This window comes from Natator depressus, chromosome 3 (assembly GCF_965152275.1).
Source record: "Natator depressus isolate rNatDep1 chromosome 3, rNatDep2.hap1, whole genome shotgun sequence".
NCBI classification, from domain to species: domain Eukaryota; kingdom Metazoa; phylum Chordata; order Testudines; family Cheloniidae; genus Natator; species Natator depressus.
This window is the reverse complement of record NC_134236.1, coordinates 109,853,298-109,872,175: the sequence shown is the minus strand read 5'-3', so window position 1 is coordinate 109,872,175 and position 18,878 is coordinate 109,853,298. Positions and strand designations below refer to the sequence as shown.

At 42.9% G+C, this 18,878-nt stretch overlaps 1 protein-coding gene across 1 annotated transcript in view; it reads right to left on the bottom strand.

The window, feature by feature from the left end:
* UTRN (utrophin) overlaps positions 1 to 18,878 on the bottom strand; it is a 594,030-nt gene that overhangs the window by 466,215 nt on the left and 108,937 nt on the right. Inside the window, exons 4-5 of the mRNA XM_074948548.1 lie at positions 3,195 to 3,287; positions 2,288 to 2,365 (exon numbers count right to left, since the gene is read on the bottom strand). Of these exons, the coding sequence (XP_074804649.1) occupies positions 2,288 to 2,365; positions 3,195 to 3,287 (171 nt within the window). The remainder of the gene's footprint in view (positions 1 to 2,287; positions 2,366 to 3,194; positions 3,288 to 18,878) is intronic.

Sequence of the window (18,878 nt, the reverse complement as noted above, 5' to 3'; positions counted from 1 at the left end):
CTAAACTATTCTGCTCACATAAGTGAACTGAAGTCACAGCAATCACTGTAAATTTTGACATCTAGTACTCACCTGTTCCTTAGAATTTTTTTTTTAAATGCTCAATACTAATTCTTTCAAAAGTTATTGATATTTTATAGCCCCTAAGCTCCCAGGTAAGAGGGAAGTAACCACATTCAAGGCACTTCTTCCTCCTTTATCTTAAAAAAAACCTCTTAATATTTCTCAACACCTGGTGCAAATCATGTGAAGATTCCTCACAGCAGTCAGCTGACTAATGCTATCTGCACATTTCCAAAACGACAAATCTTGGCAAGTCAAGGAAGAACCAATAAAATCACTCAGTGGTTTAACTCAATCCCATTTACTATTTTCATAAAATAAACTAAATTAATTTCAGACTAGAAAGACTCATTACTTATCCTTAGAAAAAGCAAATAAGTGTGTGCACAGTGTCAGAGAAGAATAAATCCTTGCCTGCGTCAAGTCACTTCCTAGTAATATGATTTTAGTCCAGCAATACAAAAGGGGAAAGTGCTCAGTAATATACACCAGTTTCACAACATCATTTGATCAGCAGTATACAAAGACACTGGAACCCAATTACAATAAACTCAGACATGCTGTAGTCTGAAGCTGACTGTTATTCCTGAATTATTTCAGTCCTGCCACATGCAAAACAGCAATTCTGATTAGAAAAAACATATGCTTATCATGAAACTCTTCTGTGAAGAAAAAAAATACAATTGCTTCACTAGAAGATTACAATATAATGCAAACAGTTGTCAAACATTTTAAAAAAAATATCTTGTTTTCCTTAAAACTGTACTGTTCATTTTTGATCAGCTACTGAAGATTTAGAAGCCTGGAACAACTCATTAAGGACCTGAACCAAAACTCATGTACTCAATGGAAAGACTCCTATGGGCACTTTGGCTCAGATCTTAAAGCAGGGATTCTCAAGCTTTTTCAAATCAAGCCCCACTTAGAAGGTTTTGGGGGTTTTGTAAACTTGAAGGCCCCACCCCAAAAAATCTGAGTGAGTGGCATTGCAACCTGGTGCACGGGGTCACAATGCCACTAAAATTTGACCCTCCAGGCCAAATTTGAGTGAATGATACTGCAAACCCATGCATAAGGTCACAATGCCACTCACTCAAATTTGGCCTGCACGCCCCTCCGTCACAAGTGGAGTTGTGACTTGGCACTTGCCCTCCCCTACCCCTTTTACTGTAAGTACTGATGTACTGGACGGCTTGCTGTGCTCCCCTCCCTCCCCCAAAAGTTTGACATCCCCCAAATACGAGAATCTCTGCCCTAAAGGGATATATAGAGATTCAAAAATTGTCATGTCCTTGAGATTCCTGCTATATCTTCATCTGAGAAGCCTCCTATTTATCCATCTAGATTCCTGCACTGCAACCATCAGTTTAGCGTAAGGTCAACTATTTCCAAGCTGAAACTGTGTGGACAGCTTCGGTTTGTTGAGTTAGGAATTTTTGCAACAAATATTTTAACAAATGTTCTCTAAAATTACTATCTAAAAGTATTGTATGTATTACAGCAATGAAAAGAGCAGAGCCGTACTGTGGTAGGGACGGCACAAATTATAGAAACATACTCCCTGCTCCAGAGAATTAACAATCAAAGTCTCCAATCCCACTAACATTCAAGCATGTGCTTAAAATTCAATATATTGTATTTTTAATTTTAAATAATATCTACCATGTGTTATTTCTAAGGCCTGTTGGCATTAGACCAATTGAGGATTGATCAAACGACTCTTCAGAACACTTCTACTGGCTGAATCAGAGATTTCTAAAGAAGCCATATATAGTTTACATACCAAAGGTTTGGTGAAGTAGTGCTCAAATACTACTATCATGAGTGCATCTAAGAAACCAGATTAAATAATATTGATTCAATAACATACACCGACTAGAAGTGATAGTGACTTATAAGTGGCAAATGAGAGATGAAAACGTAAAACAGTTTAACCCACACAGAGAACAAATGCATATAACCATTCCGTTCCTCTTCATCAAAATCTCATCCAAAACTATGTCATTTTCGTAACATCTTGCTTGCATTTAATTATTTCACAAAAATATTAGACAGTTGAAAATATTGACCACATGAATTGTGAATAGTTTTCATTGTCTGGTGGCATTTTTATTTGCTTGTGTGCAACTGGTTTATGATCTGCAATTCCAAGCCACTTATCTTAGAAGACTTATTAAACCAAAATTACCACAAAAAAATATTTTAAGTTACAATATAAGCTTACACTGTTCTGATGTAAAACTTGCAGTACTCTGTTGACATTATTTAGGGCATGTACTCTTGTGGAACCACGTTCTTTGGACTAAAAATAAAAATACAAAGTTACATTTTGTTCATGTCAAAACACTTGATGACAGTTGAAAACAGAAACAGAAAAACGGGAAATTTGTCATTTTATCATGTTATTTTTATAAAGAAAAACAGAAAAATAAGGAAAACTGCAGATTAAAGGATTTTTTTACTGAACTATGAAAAAAAGAGTAACACTTAATACAATACTCCTTATATGTTGAAACAAACCTCAGTTTCAGAATGTTTCAAATTTATACAAAACTTCATAAGTTTTAAATTTTCAACGTGCTGCGGAATTTTGTAGTGGTAACATAATTGCCTTGTGGAAGTTCCCAAGTGGGGGGGGGGAGGTGAAATTTTTGGCAGTTCGACAGAGCAGCTAGGATTATTGGCTCCTGGAAAGGAACAAGAGGCAATTTGTTGTTTTGACACCCGTAAGACAACTGAGGCCTTGAGCACTGGGGAGAGGCTGCACTTCCTCTTTTTTCATGCCCTACTTTGGGTAGGGGCAAAGAGAATTTAAAATTCAAAGCAATACTTGACAACACCAGCCACTCCATTTCCCCGTGCTACCACAATCTGACTCATGCAGCAGGCCTGCGTGGAGCCCTATTGGTGTGAGGATCCAATTGCAGGATCAGCGCCATAAAGCTTATCATGGAGTGCCACAAATGGGTATCAAAGCATGAAAGACTCTCCCTTTTGTGATGCCTTGCAACTTCAATGGGCTTTAGATCAAGCCCAAAGTTACATGCACTACATAGTGGGATGTTTGTATTTAGGAAGCACAGGTCAGGTGGTTACCATCCTTCACAATCACTAATTAATACTTTTCTTACCAATGGATTTCCTGTGAGCCCTTCTAGAAGATCCAAAAGCTTCCTTCCATCCTTGAGCTCTGTGAACATATCCTTAATTGGTGGCTTCCCACTCTACAGAAAAAAAATAATATGGGAACAAAATGAGAGTTTTAATTCAGCAACAGAAGCCTCTTTAAAATTAGAGAAATTTTAATTTTGCAACATATTTTCAATTCACGGTTATTGTAATAAAGGAAAAAAGAAGAGTCCCACAACTGTGAGTTGTGGCCATCCTCCACAGATGAAAATTCTTTCCTTACCTTTTTGCTTTCTCCTTCACTGTACATCTACAGCCTAATATCGACACACTCTGAGCACCCCCAGCTCGTACTAATTTTAGTGTAGGTGCTTCAACACCCCAGGAAAAAAAACCCCATGTGCTATACTTTTGGAGATTTCTTTGAGAAGAAATGTTCTGTTCTAGCTACACCTAAGGCAGAACCAAGACTATGAGCACATTAAAAGGAGAGAGACAAACAGATTCTCAACAGCAAGATTCTTGGCTAAATTCTCTTGGTGGTGTTGCTTTTCATTGTGGGGCTGATCCAAAGCTCACTGAAGTCACTGGGAATCTCTCTGTTGTCTTCAATGGGCTTTGAATTGCGTCCTTAGGAAGGAACACCACCACTTCTGTCCAGATTAGTTGACTAGAAGATGCAGAAATTGGGATTTCCATTAATATTTTGAAACTGTTCACTTTTTTCCCCCAGCCATGTATTCATTTTCATGAAAAAAAAGTACAGGAACAGAATCCCAGTAACCATTTCTATTGAAATGGGTACATAATTGGTGTAAGTTAGGCAACAACATGGTAATATCAATCCTTTCCTATACTTCCCTTTAGTCTCATTATCCATGGATCCAATCACAGATTCTATGGAAATGGGACTGGAAAAGACACATGCAGCCGGTAGCCAGATTAGTGTGTTACATTCATCTACTGGCTGTGTGATATGCAGATGAGTGCCAGATTGGAGAACAAAATAATTCCAAAAGGCGTCTAATGTCCATAACTTTTCAGAATTTCACTACACCATCCCCTTAACTACATGCCACTCTTTTCAGAAAGCAAAACCGGTCAATTTACACAGTTCTGTCAAGTAGTTGTGCTATTACAACATTCACTGTCCTGGCTCCTCTTTCCCCAATGACAGGTTTATAAAAAGAGACAAGAATTGCCGAGTTCTACTAATACATTAAACCAGAAAAAGCAGAACTCACGCTTTGTAACATCAACACAATTGCAAAACGGGATTATTTACATGTGACCCAAAGCAGCCAATTTTTTTTTAATAATGTTTGTTTCAAAGCTACTTTTTGGTTTCAAAACTTAAAACCTTAGTTAGAGCAACAGCTGCCAGAAAGGTCTGATACTATTAAAAGAATTTATAGAACCAAAATTAAGCTATTTCAGACACTGAACCACATTGTGATCTCGTTCACATCAGCATAATTGCAATCAAAGTGCAGTCCCCAGTTTTAACTAAAACCATCTGAACAAAAATAGTAAGGATGCTCATGTAACTGACACAGCTCAACGTTATTTTTTTTTATTTTTATTTTTTAAAGTAGCAACCATCCAAGATTTCTGACATTAAATTAATGCAATAAACTTTTCTGGCAGAAGGGTTACCAGTCAATTACTGTCACAATCGATTTTATAAAAAGTGTGTACAGAGTGTATATGTACACACAAGTCTAGGATAGAGAGAGCAATGCAATTGACATACTATAATTCCAAACAGAGTAATGATGAGATAATGTGCAAAAATTAGAGTTTATGAGCAGGAACATTACATATCAGTATTTAATAAGTGTAACTATACCCTTCCAAGCATGGTAAGACCACCACATATTCACACTATTCGCATATGCTTTTCAGGTGATGTATATGTCGTACAGTTCAACCTCAACCTTTAAACTTGGCCTGGGATGGCAGAATGGGAGAAAGGAGAAGGTGGAATTTCTTGGGTACTCCCACACAATGTGGTGTGCCATGGGAGCAGCTCGGCCATCACAAATTACCTTTACCACGATGGGGTCATGGCAATTAAGGTGCACAAGTCACTGCTCCTGTTGCTTACAAAACACCTGACCATTAGGGGCCAATGGAAGCTTGACTAATTGGAGGAAGCCCCAAGGCCCCCTGTATAAAAGCAAGTACCTGCTGATGTGTGTGTAAATGGTTGGGCTAGGGGGCTACTACAGAGTCTACCCCTGCGCAGGTGCTAAATAGCAGAACCGAAGGTGCCAGATTTGTGGCCATGGGGAAAGGAAGAGGGTAGGGAAGTTCATATTCCAGAAGTTCAAGGATTTCTTTCCCTCAGGAATCTGTTGTCGTTAGTTTGATGCACTGATAAAAGTTTCCTACAACCTTGCCAATTGTCTTACAGAAAGAAGAACAAGTATTCTATTTTGTGTCCATGGTTGTAGGCTCGAGCTATGTGTGCATCACCCCAGAATTGCATTCCTCTTCATATTAGTGGCTAACAAACACATATAAAGATTCACAGAGATCTATAAAATGTGCAGAGCCTGAAAATACCAATATCAAATATCCTGACATGGATTTGATAAATAGCCCACAAGCAACTTTTCTGTCTCTGCTGTGGGATTGTAACAGTTTTGTTGGAGAGGATAAAAAGATCTTCATTGTGCTGTATTACATTTAGGAGGTTCTGGACATATACCATCTGATTTTTTTTCCCCTACTTGGATGTAGTATTTCTCATTTTAAGTATACGAAGAAAAACCTGATTATTTCCTGATCTGAGACATTTTGTTGTGCAGGTCATGATATTTTTCCATCTACAAGTAACTTTCCACGTACTGTACTGCTGGAAAAAGTTTCGATCCGCTTTTTCAAGAGAATGGTTTTATTTCACTGGCATCAGAGCAACACTTTCTTCTGCCAGTTTAAACAGCCATCAAAAGAGCTTTAGATTATTTCTGAAATTTAAACTACTCATTTCTGCTTTACTACAGCACTCATTATCCTCAAAACAAACAGACAGATAAAGCAATGTTAAAAAAACTGTTTTGTAGATTTGTAGAAAGCTTCCAGAGAAAACAATGCACAGTACTGGGATGAGAACTAGGGTCAGATGATAAAATAATAAAGCTATCTTAGTACTTTGTTAGGTTGCCATCCAATATGCCTTGGGAATTATTTTTCCTTTTTTCCCCCCAAAATAGAGAGTCATAGAGCCAAGTTTCTGATATAATTCACTATTTTGTAAATTTTGCTAAGCACTTTGGACCCTTGTAGGAAGGGAACTACGTAAGTGTTATTTTTATGGCAACGTGTTAATGGCCAGATACAAAGCCCCAGGAAATCAATAGAATAACTGTCTCCCAATTACTTCAATGGACTTCAGATCAGAACTGTTAAAAAAAATTGGCAAGGCTTTCCACCACTGCCATTTACACCGATGCAAACTGAGAATAAAGTGTTGCCATTTGGAACTGGTGTATTTTATATTCACTTTTCACAGGTGAAAGTAACTACACAAGGGCAAAGCAATGGAGGCCTAATGATATCCCATAAAACAGCCATTTTATCACTGAAGAGATCTGATCAAAACTGAGGTACTAAACACTATTAAAGTGACAATCAGACAAATTAGACCAGGACCTGAAGCCAGTGGCAAGTGCAAACACATCAGGCCATCAGCCAGGAAGTAAGAGAAAATGAAAGGTGGCAGAGGAGTCCAGAAGAAACAAATTTAACAGGTTATATAATGAAAACTGGTTACTCACCAAATAAGAGAATCAGATGAGAAGTTTTAAGGGACACTATCATTTGAAAGCTACTTAACAGACCAAAATTAGTAGAAAGAAAAGGAGTACTTGTGGCACCTTAGAGACTAACCAATTTATTTGAGCATAAGCTTTCATGAGCTACAGCTCACTTCATCGGATGCATCCAATGAAGTGAGCTGTAGCTCACGAAAGCTTATGCTCAAATAAATTGGTTAGTCTCTAAGGTGCCACAAGTACTCCTTTTCTTTTTGCGAATACAGACTAACACGGCTGTTACTCTGAAACCTGTCAAAATTAGTAGATTCAGCTACTACATTTAGGGTGACCAGACATCCCGATAAAATCGGGACTGTCCTGATATTTAACCCTTTGTCCTGCGTCCCAATTGACGTACGATCGGGATGCTGTTTGTCCCGATATTCAGGTGAGGAGGTGAGCAGTGGGCGGGGGAGTGAGGAGGCAGTCAGGGTGCAGGGGTCTCGCGGCAGGTTGGGGGAGGGAGGTCCAGTGAAGGAGTGAGGCAAGCACCAGGCAGGTGTGGGGATGAGAAGGCTCCATCCCCAGAGTCCCAACTCCTGGCTGTCGCTGAGCAGAGCTGGAGACATGGGAAAGGTATGCCTTTCCTTGAGCCTGGAAACAGAAGTTGCACTTCAATTCAGCTGTCACCTGCCAGCTCTTTGTGATCAGGCTTAGCGCTGTGCCAGATCCAAAACAGCTCTTGGCGAACAAGCTTTGGAATCCGATCCAAAATGAACTGAAGTCCCCCATTTATTTTAAGGGGTGGGGGCAGCACCCCCAGAAAGCTCTGCCATCAGGAAGACTCACTCTGTGGCAACAACAGAGAGGAAAACTCAGCCCAGCCAATTGAGCCTGGAAGGCTGCTGACCCCTAGCCCAGCCCCCAGGCTGAAGTGTTCCAATGCTCTGGGCACCCAGGGCTGAGTGACAGCCCTGGAGCAGGACCCCCCCCCCTGCGCTCAGGGTGCCCCTAAGAAGGGCTGGGCAGGGCAGCTCGTACCCAGAGCCAGGCAGTGAGTCCCCTGGGGCTGGCTCCGTGGATGCAGTGGAAGGGCTAGAACTGCCAGCTCTGAAATGAGACATGGCTCCATGTTCAATGGGGGGGCTGCCAGAAGCTGTTTCCAAGCTTTTCTTTCCCCACTGTTTTTCCACAGGGGGAGCGGGGGAAGGAAGGTGCCCCACAGAGCTAATAGCGGCATCACCACCAGCAGGGCATGCGCAGACCAACCCACCGAGCTCACGGCAGAGCCAGGGAGAAGAGGTGCCCAACTACACCTGGGGCGGGGCTGCGGAGGCTGCTGCTGGAGCTCTGCACGTGCTGATTTCACTCAGGGAAGGTGGGGGCTGAGCACTGCTAAGCTGCTACCCAGGTCACTTACCACACTGGTGAGTGGGGGGGGGGGGGGGGGGGCGGGCGGCGTGCACCTGACTCAGGACAGTGAGAGTGCCCCACACACAGCAGCCTAGCTGTTAGCCACAACGCCCCAACTCCAGCCAATCCCAAGGTGCACAAAACACATGGCCTTGACTCCTCCAGTGGGGATCCAGACGCTACCTCTCTGGGCACATGCGGCTGCTCTAAAGGGAGCCGGAGTTTTCAAAAATCAGCCCCCGCCCTAGAATTATTTTACTGCAACAGGAGACTCCATAATCATGACTGACAAGCAAACTCCTGCTGTCTCCTTCTGAATGCTCCATTCCAGAGGGAGGGCTCCAAGGGTGCTTCAGTTACCGCCCTGGCCTCAGTGGAGTCACTCCAGATTTGCACTAGTGTAAATGAGGGTAGAATCTGAAGTTTCAGGGGTGCGTTCTGCCTCAGCCTCTAGTTGATCCCCCAGCCTAGGTGGAGCGTGGGACTTGTGATGAAAGACATCACCACACTGAAGAGATGAGCTCGGAAGTTACAAGTGGTGGGGTCATTCCAGACTCCTAGAAAGTCCTCCCCAATGAAAGTAAACATTTCTAACACACTGCCTGGACCTCTGGGCACAGGCTGGGGTGTGACTGTTGGCAGTAGGGATGTGCTCTGTGGGTTTTGCTTGTGCAACTGACTCAAGATATTTAGGGCCAAATCCTGATACAAAGTCTTCCCTGGGGGTAATAACCCGTTACCATGATTAGGCTCCCAGAGTATACTGTGATTTGGACACAATATAGCTCAGGTGGCCAAACTGTGGCTCGCAAGCCACATGCAGCTCTTTTAACATTAAAGTGTAGGTCACGGAGCCCCCATCACTCAAATTTTTGAAGATTGTCATATGTGGCTCAGAGGTCAGTAAGCAGGGCCGGCTGTAGGGAGTGCGGGGCCTGATTGGAATACCTGCTTGTACTCACCCGGTGGCACTCCAGGTCTTCGGCGGCACTTTGGCGGCAGGTCCTTCACTCGCTCCGGGGCTTTGGCGGCATTGAAGGACCCGCCGCCGAGGTGCCACCTAAGACCCGGAGCAAGTGAAGGACCCACCAACAAAGTGCCGCTGAAGACCCACAGCGCCACTGGGTGAATAAAACTTAAAAAGGTGCCAGCGTGGGGCCTGATTCTGGGGCACAGGCCTAAAGCTGGCCCTGTCTAAGTTTGGCCACCCCAGCAATATAGCCTGCTCAAATCCATGCAGGGTTCAAGGACCCAAGAGGGGACATGGCTAAGCGGGAGGGCAGGGGAAGGGAGGGTGTATTAGGGGAAAGCCAGAACTCTCTATGGGCCAATCCAAAGCCCATTCAAGGGATTATCATCATCAAATTACTTGTATTGTCTCCTTGCGAGGGGCAGGGTCTGGCAGGGGAGTGAGGTGAGCGGAGGGTGGGTGGGGAGGGACACAGCAAGCCAGCAGCAGGCAGGGGCGTGAGGTGGGATGTGGGGACGGGGGGGGGCCCCAGGAGAGCAGGAGCTGGGCCGATGGTGCCCCAATGTGTCCCGATATTTTTCTGTTGCGATCTGGTCACCCTAAATTACATTGGCCCCAAATCCTCCTGACAATTGTGACTTTACAAACACATTTTTATTTTTTCATTGTTCTCTCTTCTTATTACTGAGCGAAAGACATACACACACACACACACGGAAAACGAACAGAATGGCTGTACAAGTGGAAAGATTAAACTGACCGTACACAGGAGTGCTGTTATAGGCACAAAGTCACAAACAGGAAAAAATAAAGATTTTTTTCTCTGATCTCTCATTATGTAATACATATAATAATAGCAAGTAGATGCATATCACTTTAAGTCAATAATGTCCTTTTAAATGGTAGACTATTAAAACAGCAAAAATTATTGAAGGAACAGTGCAGGTGCATGAGAGGGAGAAAAAAGGATTTATATATTGGACTAAATTTTCAATGTTGGGTGCCCAACTTGAGACACCTAAAGGAGCCTGATTTTTAAAGGGCAAGCACTCAGCAATTCTGAAAACCTGGTTTCTTTAAGGAGTCAGTTTAAGCATCCAAAAATTGAGGCAATCAAAAACACTAATGAAATTTGAAAATTTAGGCCGTGTGAGGAAAACATTTAACTGATAAAAGAAAAGGAGTACTTGTGGCACCTTAGAGACTAACCAATTTATTTGAGTCTCTAAGGTGCCACAAGTCCTCCTTTTCTTTTTGCGAATACAGACTAACATGGCTGTTACTCTGAAACCTGTCATTTAACTGATACACATTTCCCCTTCTCGTGTTATATCTCTGAACCATTCAGGTTCTCTCTGTTGACTGAAATAAGACACATACAAAACCGATCTAGAATATGACCTAGTGAGAAGCCCCATTGACTACATCTATCCCATCAAATCGCTCTACCAGGTTCATCACTACTGCAGTGGAACGTCTTAAAACATTTACTCTGTTCTAGATCAGAGACCAAAAAACCAACCTAGATATTTCTTTTATCCCTACTTTAATGAACAAGAACAGACTTTTTTTTAATCTTAACTGTACTATAATAATTTCATGTCAAAGCCACCTTACTCCCACTCCCTTAGGCTGCAAGTTTGATGCTGTGCCTCCTTGTAGCTCTCCCCAGAATTTCGCCCCATGGCTTCTAAACTTGATCAGATACTCAACGGGCAGTCAGTGAAGTGACGGAAGCACTGAAGGATGTGCTCTGAATGAAGTGTGCTGTTCAGCAGACAAGTTGCTGGCTGCACTCTTCACCAGGTGGCGTTTACTTTACAGTCACTAGCTGCATTTTAAGATACAGCATGTTGGTCAAGCCTGGAGATCATAAATGCATAGATTACTGAGACTCATTTTATCTCTGACAAGATAGGCCAAAGTCTCTTGGAAAGCTGGAGGTCATTTTGAGTGCTGTTGCTCTCTGGGTATCTAAAATTCAGGAGGATTTTTTTCTAGGCTACAACCACTTGGACGATGATGGTTCAGACACGCTCTCTTGAAGGAGATGTTTTATTGGCTGATTTTTAAAAAAAGTGTTTCTCTTTATGCACAAGCACCATTGCCATCTTGCCTGAGATTAGGCATCAATTTTTCATCCAGGAGTTGATCTCAGTCAGGTGCTGCAACAGTAATAACGGATACCCTGCTATCTTTTTCCGGCATTTCAAAACACTCATTGCTGATTTTTAGATAGATGTTGAAGAATACAGGGAAAGAACAAAGCTTTGAAGAACTGTCCAGATGAGAGCGCTCCACAAGCAAAGGTGCTGCTGCCTACCGTAAACACCCTGGGTACTATTCATCAATTAGGAGCAGAACCAACATGCTGTGTTTACTCCTGCCAGATTTCTGAGCAGAACCTCACAGTAGCCAGAATTAAGTGCTACAGAGAAACAGAGCAGAACAAGGATGGATGTTTGCCAGTTAATCATATGAAGACGTGCCACTCATTGTTTTGAGCCATATGACATGTAACCAGGTTATCTGAGAACACATGTAGCTTAAGACAGCTTTCAACTAGTTTCTCAATTACCTTCTTAGAACTGAGTGACTGGATACAAGTCAGTAATTGCAAGGTCAGTTACCCCAAGCTTCAGTTTCATGCATACCAGTGAGACTGTTCCGTGTTTAGAGGAGGGAAGTAGGCAGCAGTCTTTGAAAGAAGCCCCCTCTCTCACTCTGTGAGCAGCAAGCCCAGATGCTCTTGGCCATCATTCACCAACCAGAGCGGATGTGGGTCAGTGTCACAGACAGAGAATCAAATTTCCTTCAGTGTATCTAGGATTACCTGTTGTGCAAATGGGTTGAATTTTGTAAAGGAGGGTGTAGCACCATTAGATCAGTGTGGAGCTATGCTAAGTGTTCCTCCTCCCTGAAATTTATATGATATAAAGTAAGATCTGGCCCACTGAAAGTTAAGTCGTCTTATACTACTAACAACTCTCAGATAATCCACTTACATACATAAGCTTCTGCTGCTAGCTTGCAAATCTGTGCAGTTTTATGAGAACAAATGACTTCCTGTATTTTTCAATTAAACATCCTTAAGTTTCCATTTATTACTAATAGAGAAATATTTCAAATTCAATTATGATGAAATAAGAGGGTTCACAAATTCTCATTAAGAAATTTCCTTTTTCTAGGTTGTTGCTTAGTTTATTATGTTACAGGGACTGTGCAATTTATTTTGTTTTTACAACCTCAACTGTTTGCACTCTGTTTTACTTGTAATGTATTTTAGTTTATAAACAAAATCAACTCACAATCATAAAATCTGTAAACAAAAGCCATTATAATAAGTAGTGCCTGGTTACTTTTAGCAGAATTTCTTGTAGCAGAGAATTTAACATGCTCTCCTTTCTCATTAAATGAATGGAGGATAGCTTGTAATAAAAGTATTTTAGTAAGAATGTGTCAACATGGGGGGTAAAAAGGCCTGCAGAAATCCAGCCTCTGTTAAAATCCTCTGCTACAGAAACATTAGCAAGAAGAGCAGCAACAGAATGAAAGAGTCATGATCCCTGTCAGCTTCACACTGACGCACCTTAGGGGGCACCAGGGAAATGGCGTGCGCTGGAAAAGTGAAGGTATAATTCTCCACCAGCTGTGTGGGGGAGACTCAATAGGTTCCAGTGTTTAAAGCAGTGCTGGCAAGAACTATAATAAAGTATTAGGTCATCCACAGCCTCCCGAAGACCAGTCATTTAGTCATATTTTCCCAGATAGCCTAAGTTATATTGTGAAAAGGTTGGGGATTTTTTTAACCTGCAAAATTGTTCAGTTTGTGCACCCTATAAGATGCTAAGTAGTTAAGTCAAAATTGGGACATTCCCATATAAAATTATGGCCATGTGTCAACTCTATTCTTGCAGGCATGGAGGTTAAATCAGGGGAAGAGATCAATGTAGTTAATTTAAGTAACTAGAGCACAAACTATTTATTATGTTTTAACTTCATTTTTTCCCCCGAAGAGTTTATGCTAATGACCTTTGCAATTTAGTTACACTCCTCAATAATATAGGCACCAAATAAAAAGCAAAGATAACTTGATCATGCCCAGTGCCAAATCATGAGTCCAGTACATGGGAACTTGATGTGGGAAACAGTTCAGAAAGTGAAAAGGTCATTGTACAACGTAAACGATTGCGTCAACAAATAAAATCTGTTGTAGCTTCCCAATTTCTAAGTTTAGACCACAACTTGAAAATATTTCTGTAAATAAAGATGTGAAAAAAACTTCTCCTTTCTATTAGTCCTCCAGATATACGAAAGGACAACGGGGCCCAACATACACAAACAAAAACAGAATACATTTTTCAGGCCCCAATTTAGCAAAGTACATATGCACGTGATTCATTTAAGCATATGCTTAAGTCTTATTCTCTTTAAAAGGACATAAGCCCATGCTTAAGTCCCCTGTTAAATATACTTAAGCCCTTTGTGGAATTGGCAAATCATTGCCAGCAGCCAAAATCTTCTGGTCTTCTTACCAAAAAGCAACTACTAGAATTAAACATTAATGCTGATGCTTTTTAAAAAATAAAAACAATTAACCAATTAAGTCTCCAGAAGACAGGTGAAGAGCAAGAAGATTCATCATTGAGCTATAGTGCAAAATTTAATTAAACAAAGATGACAGATATAGGTTAAAGTATTTATAGAACTGAAATAGGGAGGTTACTTACCTGTAACTGGAGGTTCTACAAGATGTGTGATCCCTATCTGTATTTCACAGAGGGTTATGCATGCGCACCATGTATCCGGAGCTGGAGAAGTTGAAAATAGCGTCAGTTGGTCCGCGTATGCACACTGGCTCACCTCATGCCTCAGTCCGAGGGAATAAAGGGTGGGGCGGACCAACCACCTCTCCACAGTTCCTTCTGTACCGTGATTCAGGTCAGATCCAAAGTGGAGAGGAAAGGTAGGTAGGTAGTGGAATATAGGTAAGGATCACACATTTCAGAAAACCTTCAGTTACCTCCCCTTCCTCTTCAAGCGATGTTGCCTATTGTATTCCACTGACAAGCAGTACCTAAGTTGGAAGAGGGTGCGAGGACACAGATCAGGGGTGACCAAACTGGGATTTGCAAGCCGCATGCAACTCTTCTACACTTAAAATGCAGTTTGCGGAGCCCCCTACACCACCACTCCATTCTTCACCTACCAGACTGAGGTGGCAGGAGCTCAGGGCTTCTGCCCTGAAGCAGGATAGTCGGGCTAGGGGCTTCTGCCCTGCAGGGAAGAGGGTCTTGGGGCTTCAACCCTGGAGGAAGCAGTCTCTGTCCCTGGGATTCGGGCTTCAGCAGGAGTGGGGCTAAAGCCCCCAGCCCTCGCTGACATGCCCAGCTCTTGAACTATTGAAGATTATCATATGTGGCTTAGAACGTCAGTAAGTTTGGCCACCCCAATATAGATGCTAGGGCTGAGTGGAGTAACACCACCCCAAAGGAGGCATCAGCAGAAGAGTCCTGCCCCAGGGCATAGTGTCTTGAAAACGTACAAACGGAGTGCCATGTGGCTCCTTTACAGATGTCCAGGAGGGGGACCTCCTGAAGAGATTCCATAGTTGTTGCTTGTGCTCTGGTGGAATGAGCTCTTACCCCATTGAGGGATAGAGGGGAGGTAAAGTTCAATAGCTGAAAGAGTAGAATGAAGCCCGAGATCCATTTGGAGATTCTCTGGGTAGAGATGTCGTGCCCTCTCACTCTTTCCACTACAGTGATGAATACTCTCAGGGATTTTTTAATTGGTTTTGTTCTCTGCAGGTAAAGGCCAAGAAGGCCTGCCGAACATTGAGGGAATGGAGTCTTCATTTCTCTGCTGAATCATGTGGTTTTGAGAAGAACACTAAACTATTAAAACCGCTAAAACTATTTACAAACTAGATTATTCTTATTTTGTAGAGCGAAGCCAAACCTGAGGACATTAAAGGTTCCAACCCAAACTATGCAGCAGTGAGACGGAACTGGAGAGGCAATCAGTCCACCCTGCCCTTCATCCCCTGGGACAGAGACACGAGGTGAGCTACAGCGCACGCGCAGACCAACGGACACTTTTCAAATTCTCCATCTCTGGACGCATGGTGCACCTGCATAATTCTGAGCAGAATACAGAAGATAAAGATACCGCCACTGTACTCTCAGAACACTAGAAACACTATTGACAGTATGTTGAAAAGAAAACAAAAGCCAACAAAATATGGAAGCAAACTTCAGATCTAACAAGCAGGTAAGAAACATGTTGCAACAGAAAATCCATGATTTATCTAGACACCTGCGAATATACTGAGCCTGGTCCCATTGAAAATGATAAAAGATTATTAATTCTCGCTCATTTTTCTCGCCTGGGTTCATGCATGCATGCTACAGACAAAGATCCTTCCTTTCTTCATCCTCTTGAACTGGATTTTTAAAGAGTAAGTTTTGAACGTCTATTCTTTTGATTTTTTTCCCTTAACTAGGTAAGAATATTTCAGTTCAAAATTAAACATAATAAAATCACACTGAATGGGCAGACTATTACTTTCATTTCTAGCTCCTAACTTAGAGGCAAACTAATTGATTCATATTACTTTTATGCCAAATGCCATTTATCCTCACACAACATATTAAAATTAAAAGTGAGGATATGTTTGCATATCAAGATTACTTTACAAAAAAAAAAAAAATCAGATTAGAGCACTATTCTAAGCTCTGGTAAGAAGTAGGTAGAAGTAGTAGAAGAAATAAGAACAGGCCCAAACACTGAACCTGAATGTTTTCAAAGGTTTAGATCAGTTCAGATAAATACAGTTTATGCCAATACAAGAAATGTTCTGTCCCCAAACTGATGCTGATACTCCACCAATCTGCTAGGCTCTAGCTATCTTGCTGAGCCAGGTTACATCTTTAAGGGTAAATGGAATGCAATTTAGCAAAGGAGAATCTAGACTGAATTTTGAAAAATGTCTCCTACTGCAAAAGTAACAATAATTAGGTTAAGGAATACGCTACCAAGGAAATGAAAGAAGTTTCTTCTCTTGAGCCACTCAAAAATTAAACTGGAGAAAGTACTACAGATATCTTGGATGATATTTCCTTGGACAGACAAGACAACTTAACAGATCGTTATGACCTCTATTTTTGCAGGATCCATACACTGCACATTCCATGATCTCCCTGAATCAAACACACATAATCCTTTTTGCAATGTCTCTGGCCTGGAGAATCCCCAAATCATGTGAAATTGTAGACAACAGCAGGCCCAGGCAACATAATTACAGATTTATCAGACTTGCCAAGACACTGCAGTGCATTTGGCAAAATGTCAAAAAGGTAAGGGGCCCAGCGTTTGTTGTGTGCTAAAACAAACCTTAGACTGGAAGAGAGAAAACCAAAAAGCAGTAATGCTGAAAGAGACCTAGAAAGAAGATTTCACGTGACTTTTCAGTCACAAAACAAAATTAATGTCTGATAAGTATGGCAGAAAACATTTAAAAAGCCACTGTGATTTTAAGATGCATACACAAGGGAATAATCTTACAAAACAGGGATCTAAACCGTCCCTCTCTAATAACCTCAATTCAGCAAAGTACTTTAGCATATAAACAGCTCTTTAGGAGAGGGACTATACTTGTGTATGTTTTTTCAGTGTTTAAAACAACTGGACCAGGAACCTGATTGGGGCATATGGGAGTTATCAACGATTACTATTTTTATGTATTTGTATTAACGTTATTATAGGCAGAGCTGATAACACCACCTATTACAGCTGCCCACCACTTCCAACTGTAAGAATATGGGGTTTCAGTTACTTATAACTTAGCCAAACTTTGACCATTTGAGCTGAATTTTTCCATGACAGGTGTCTGCCTCAGGTTGAATATTTCTGCCATTTCTGAGAACAAGACTAGGGAAAATGTGCATCATCCATGTTAAACAATTCTGGAAACATTCTCTTGTAGAAGCTCTAACACCCCCATGCTTTGGAGCAGGAACTTGAAATTTGCCAAGATGACTACCTTTGCATCCAGGATGTGTCTTTTGCTATACATGTGAAAATCCATCCCCCTTCCCTGCCTACAGGGTTCAGACCCAGGGCCTTGATCTGTTGCAAGATCGCTCAGAGGCCCGCACTTGACATAAGGAGTTCCCTCCACATCAGCATTCCACCTTGGCACCCGAGGAGGGGACAGATGGCAGAAAGGCGTGGGGGGCTCCCTCAGGCCTCCTTCACAATGGACTCTGTGAGGGGGACAGCACCAACCCCCACTGTTGCCAGAGCTTGCTCAGCCAGCTCCATGCACTGCACTTTCTCAGGGGGTGCAGAAGCAGCCCTATCGGCAGTCACCCTAGATGCCTTTTAGAGGCGATCTAGTTCGAGGAGGGGGAGATGCTGGGCCCACGACTTGCTGAGGCTTTCCCCCTGGTAACCAGTACGCAGTCCTCCATGGTGTTGGGGGCTGGCCAGTGGCGTTGGGTCCAGGGAGTAAGGGCAATGGGATCAGGACTTGGGGAGAGAGGGTGTGTGAAGATGGGCAACAGAGAAAGGGGTGTTCTTCCCCAGAGATAGGCCCCAGACATTGCAGGAACCTCCTCTTGCATAGACACCCCCGATGGCTTTTATCAGCAGCGGGGTCTGTCTGCTCGGCTGGGTTCAATGATGGGACCATCCCTGGCATCCAAGTGAGACTGTCAGCTGGTGCTGGTGGAGGAGGGGGAACTGGGCAGGTAGGATCACCAGTGGAGGCAAGGCCAGCATCCCTCGAGACGTTCCCCAAAGCCCAGCACGGGGAACACTGAGCCTTTCCCTGATGAGAAGTGGGCCCAACAGGGCATCCTAGTTGGGAACGAGGAAGGATGTTCCAAACTCCCCACACACCGCCGCCAGCAACTGAATGGGGACTTGCCAGCAGAAAAGAAGCCATGCCTCCTGGTCAGGGTGCGGAAGAGGAGGCAGTGGCAGCAGTAGTGGGTGCAGGGACCACAGCAGACGGCACTGGGACGGCAGACAGAACCACAGCCACCTGTGTGTAGGCCCTGGGTGCTGAGGAGCCAGTGCCCCTAGAGCTGGTGGATGGATGGCAGGGGGACAAGGAGCCGCAACCGATGGTGTGGCTGCCGCCACGGAAGGAGCTTTTTGGGCGTGGCTCTTGCCCTTTTTCCTGCCATGGCCCTTTCCGACAGCTATGGGGACTCCCTTGATGGCAACGATAGTTTTGGCAGTACTGTCCCTTCTTCTGCCTGCTGGTATCAGCAGCAGTGCTAGTGGTGGTTGCCACAGGGGCAGTAGGGGAGAAAACCTAGGTGGGGCAACAACAATGGTTAGGGGTCCACATCCCTCAGCCCCCCACCCCACACAAGGCAAAGCTGCTGGAGAGGAGGACTTGCATATAGCCTGCTCAGAGTCCACCTTCAAAGTCAGATGATGGGAACAGCCAACCAGGGGATGGAAAGAAATGATCAAGGGAAGCGTGGGGGGTAGGGAAAATAGAGGCTGACCGCTCCTCCCCACTAGGT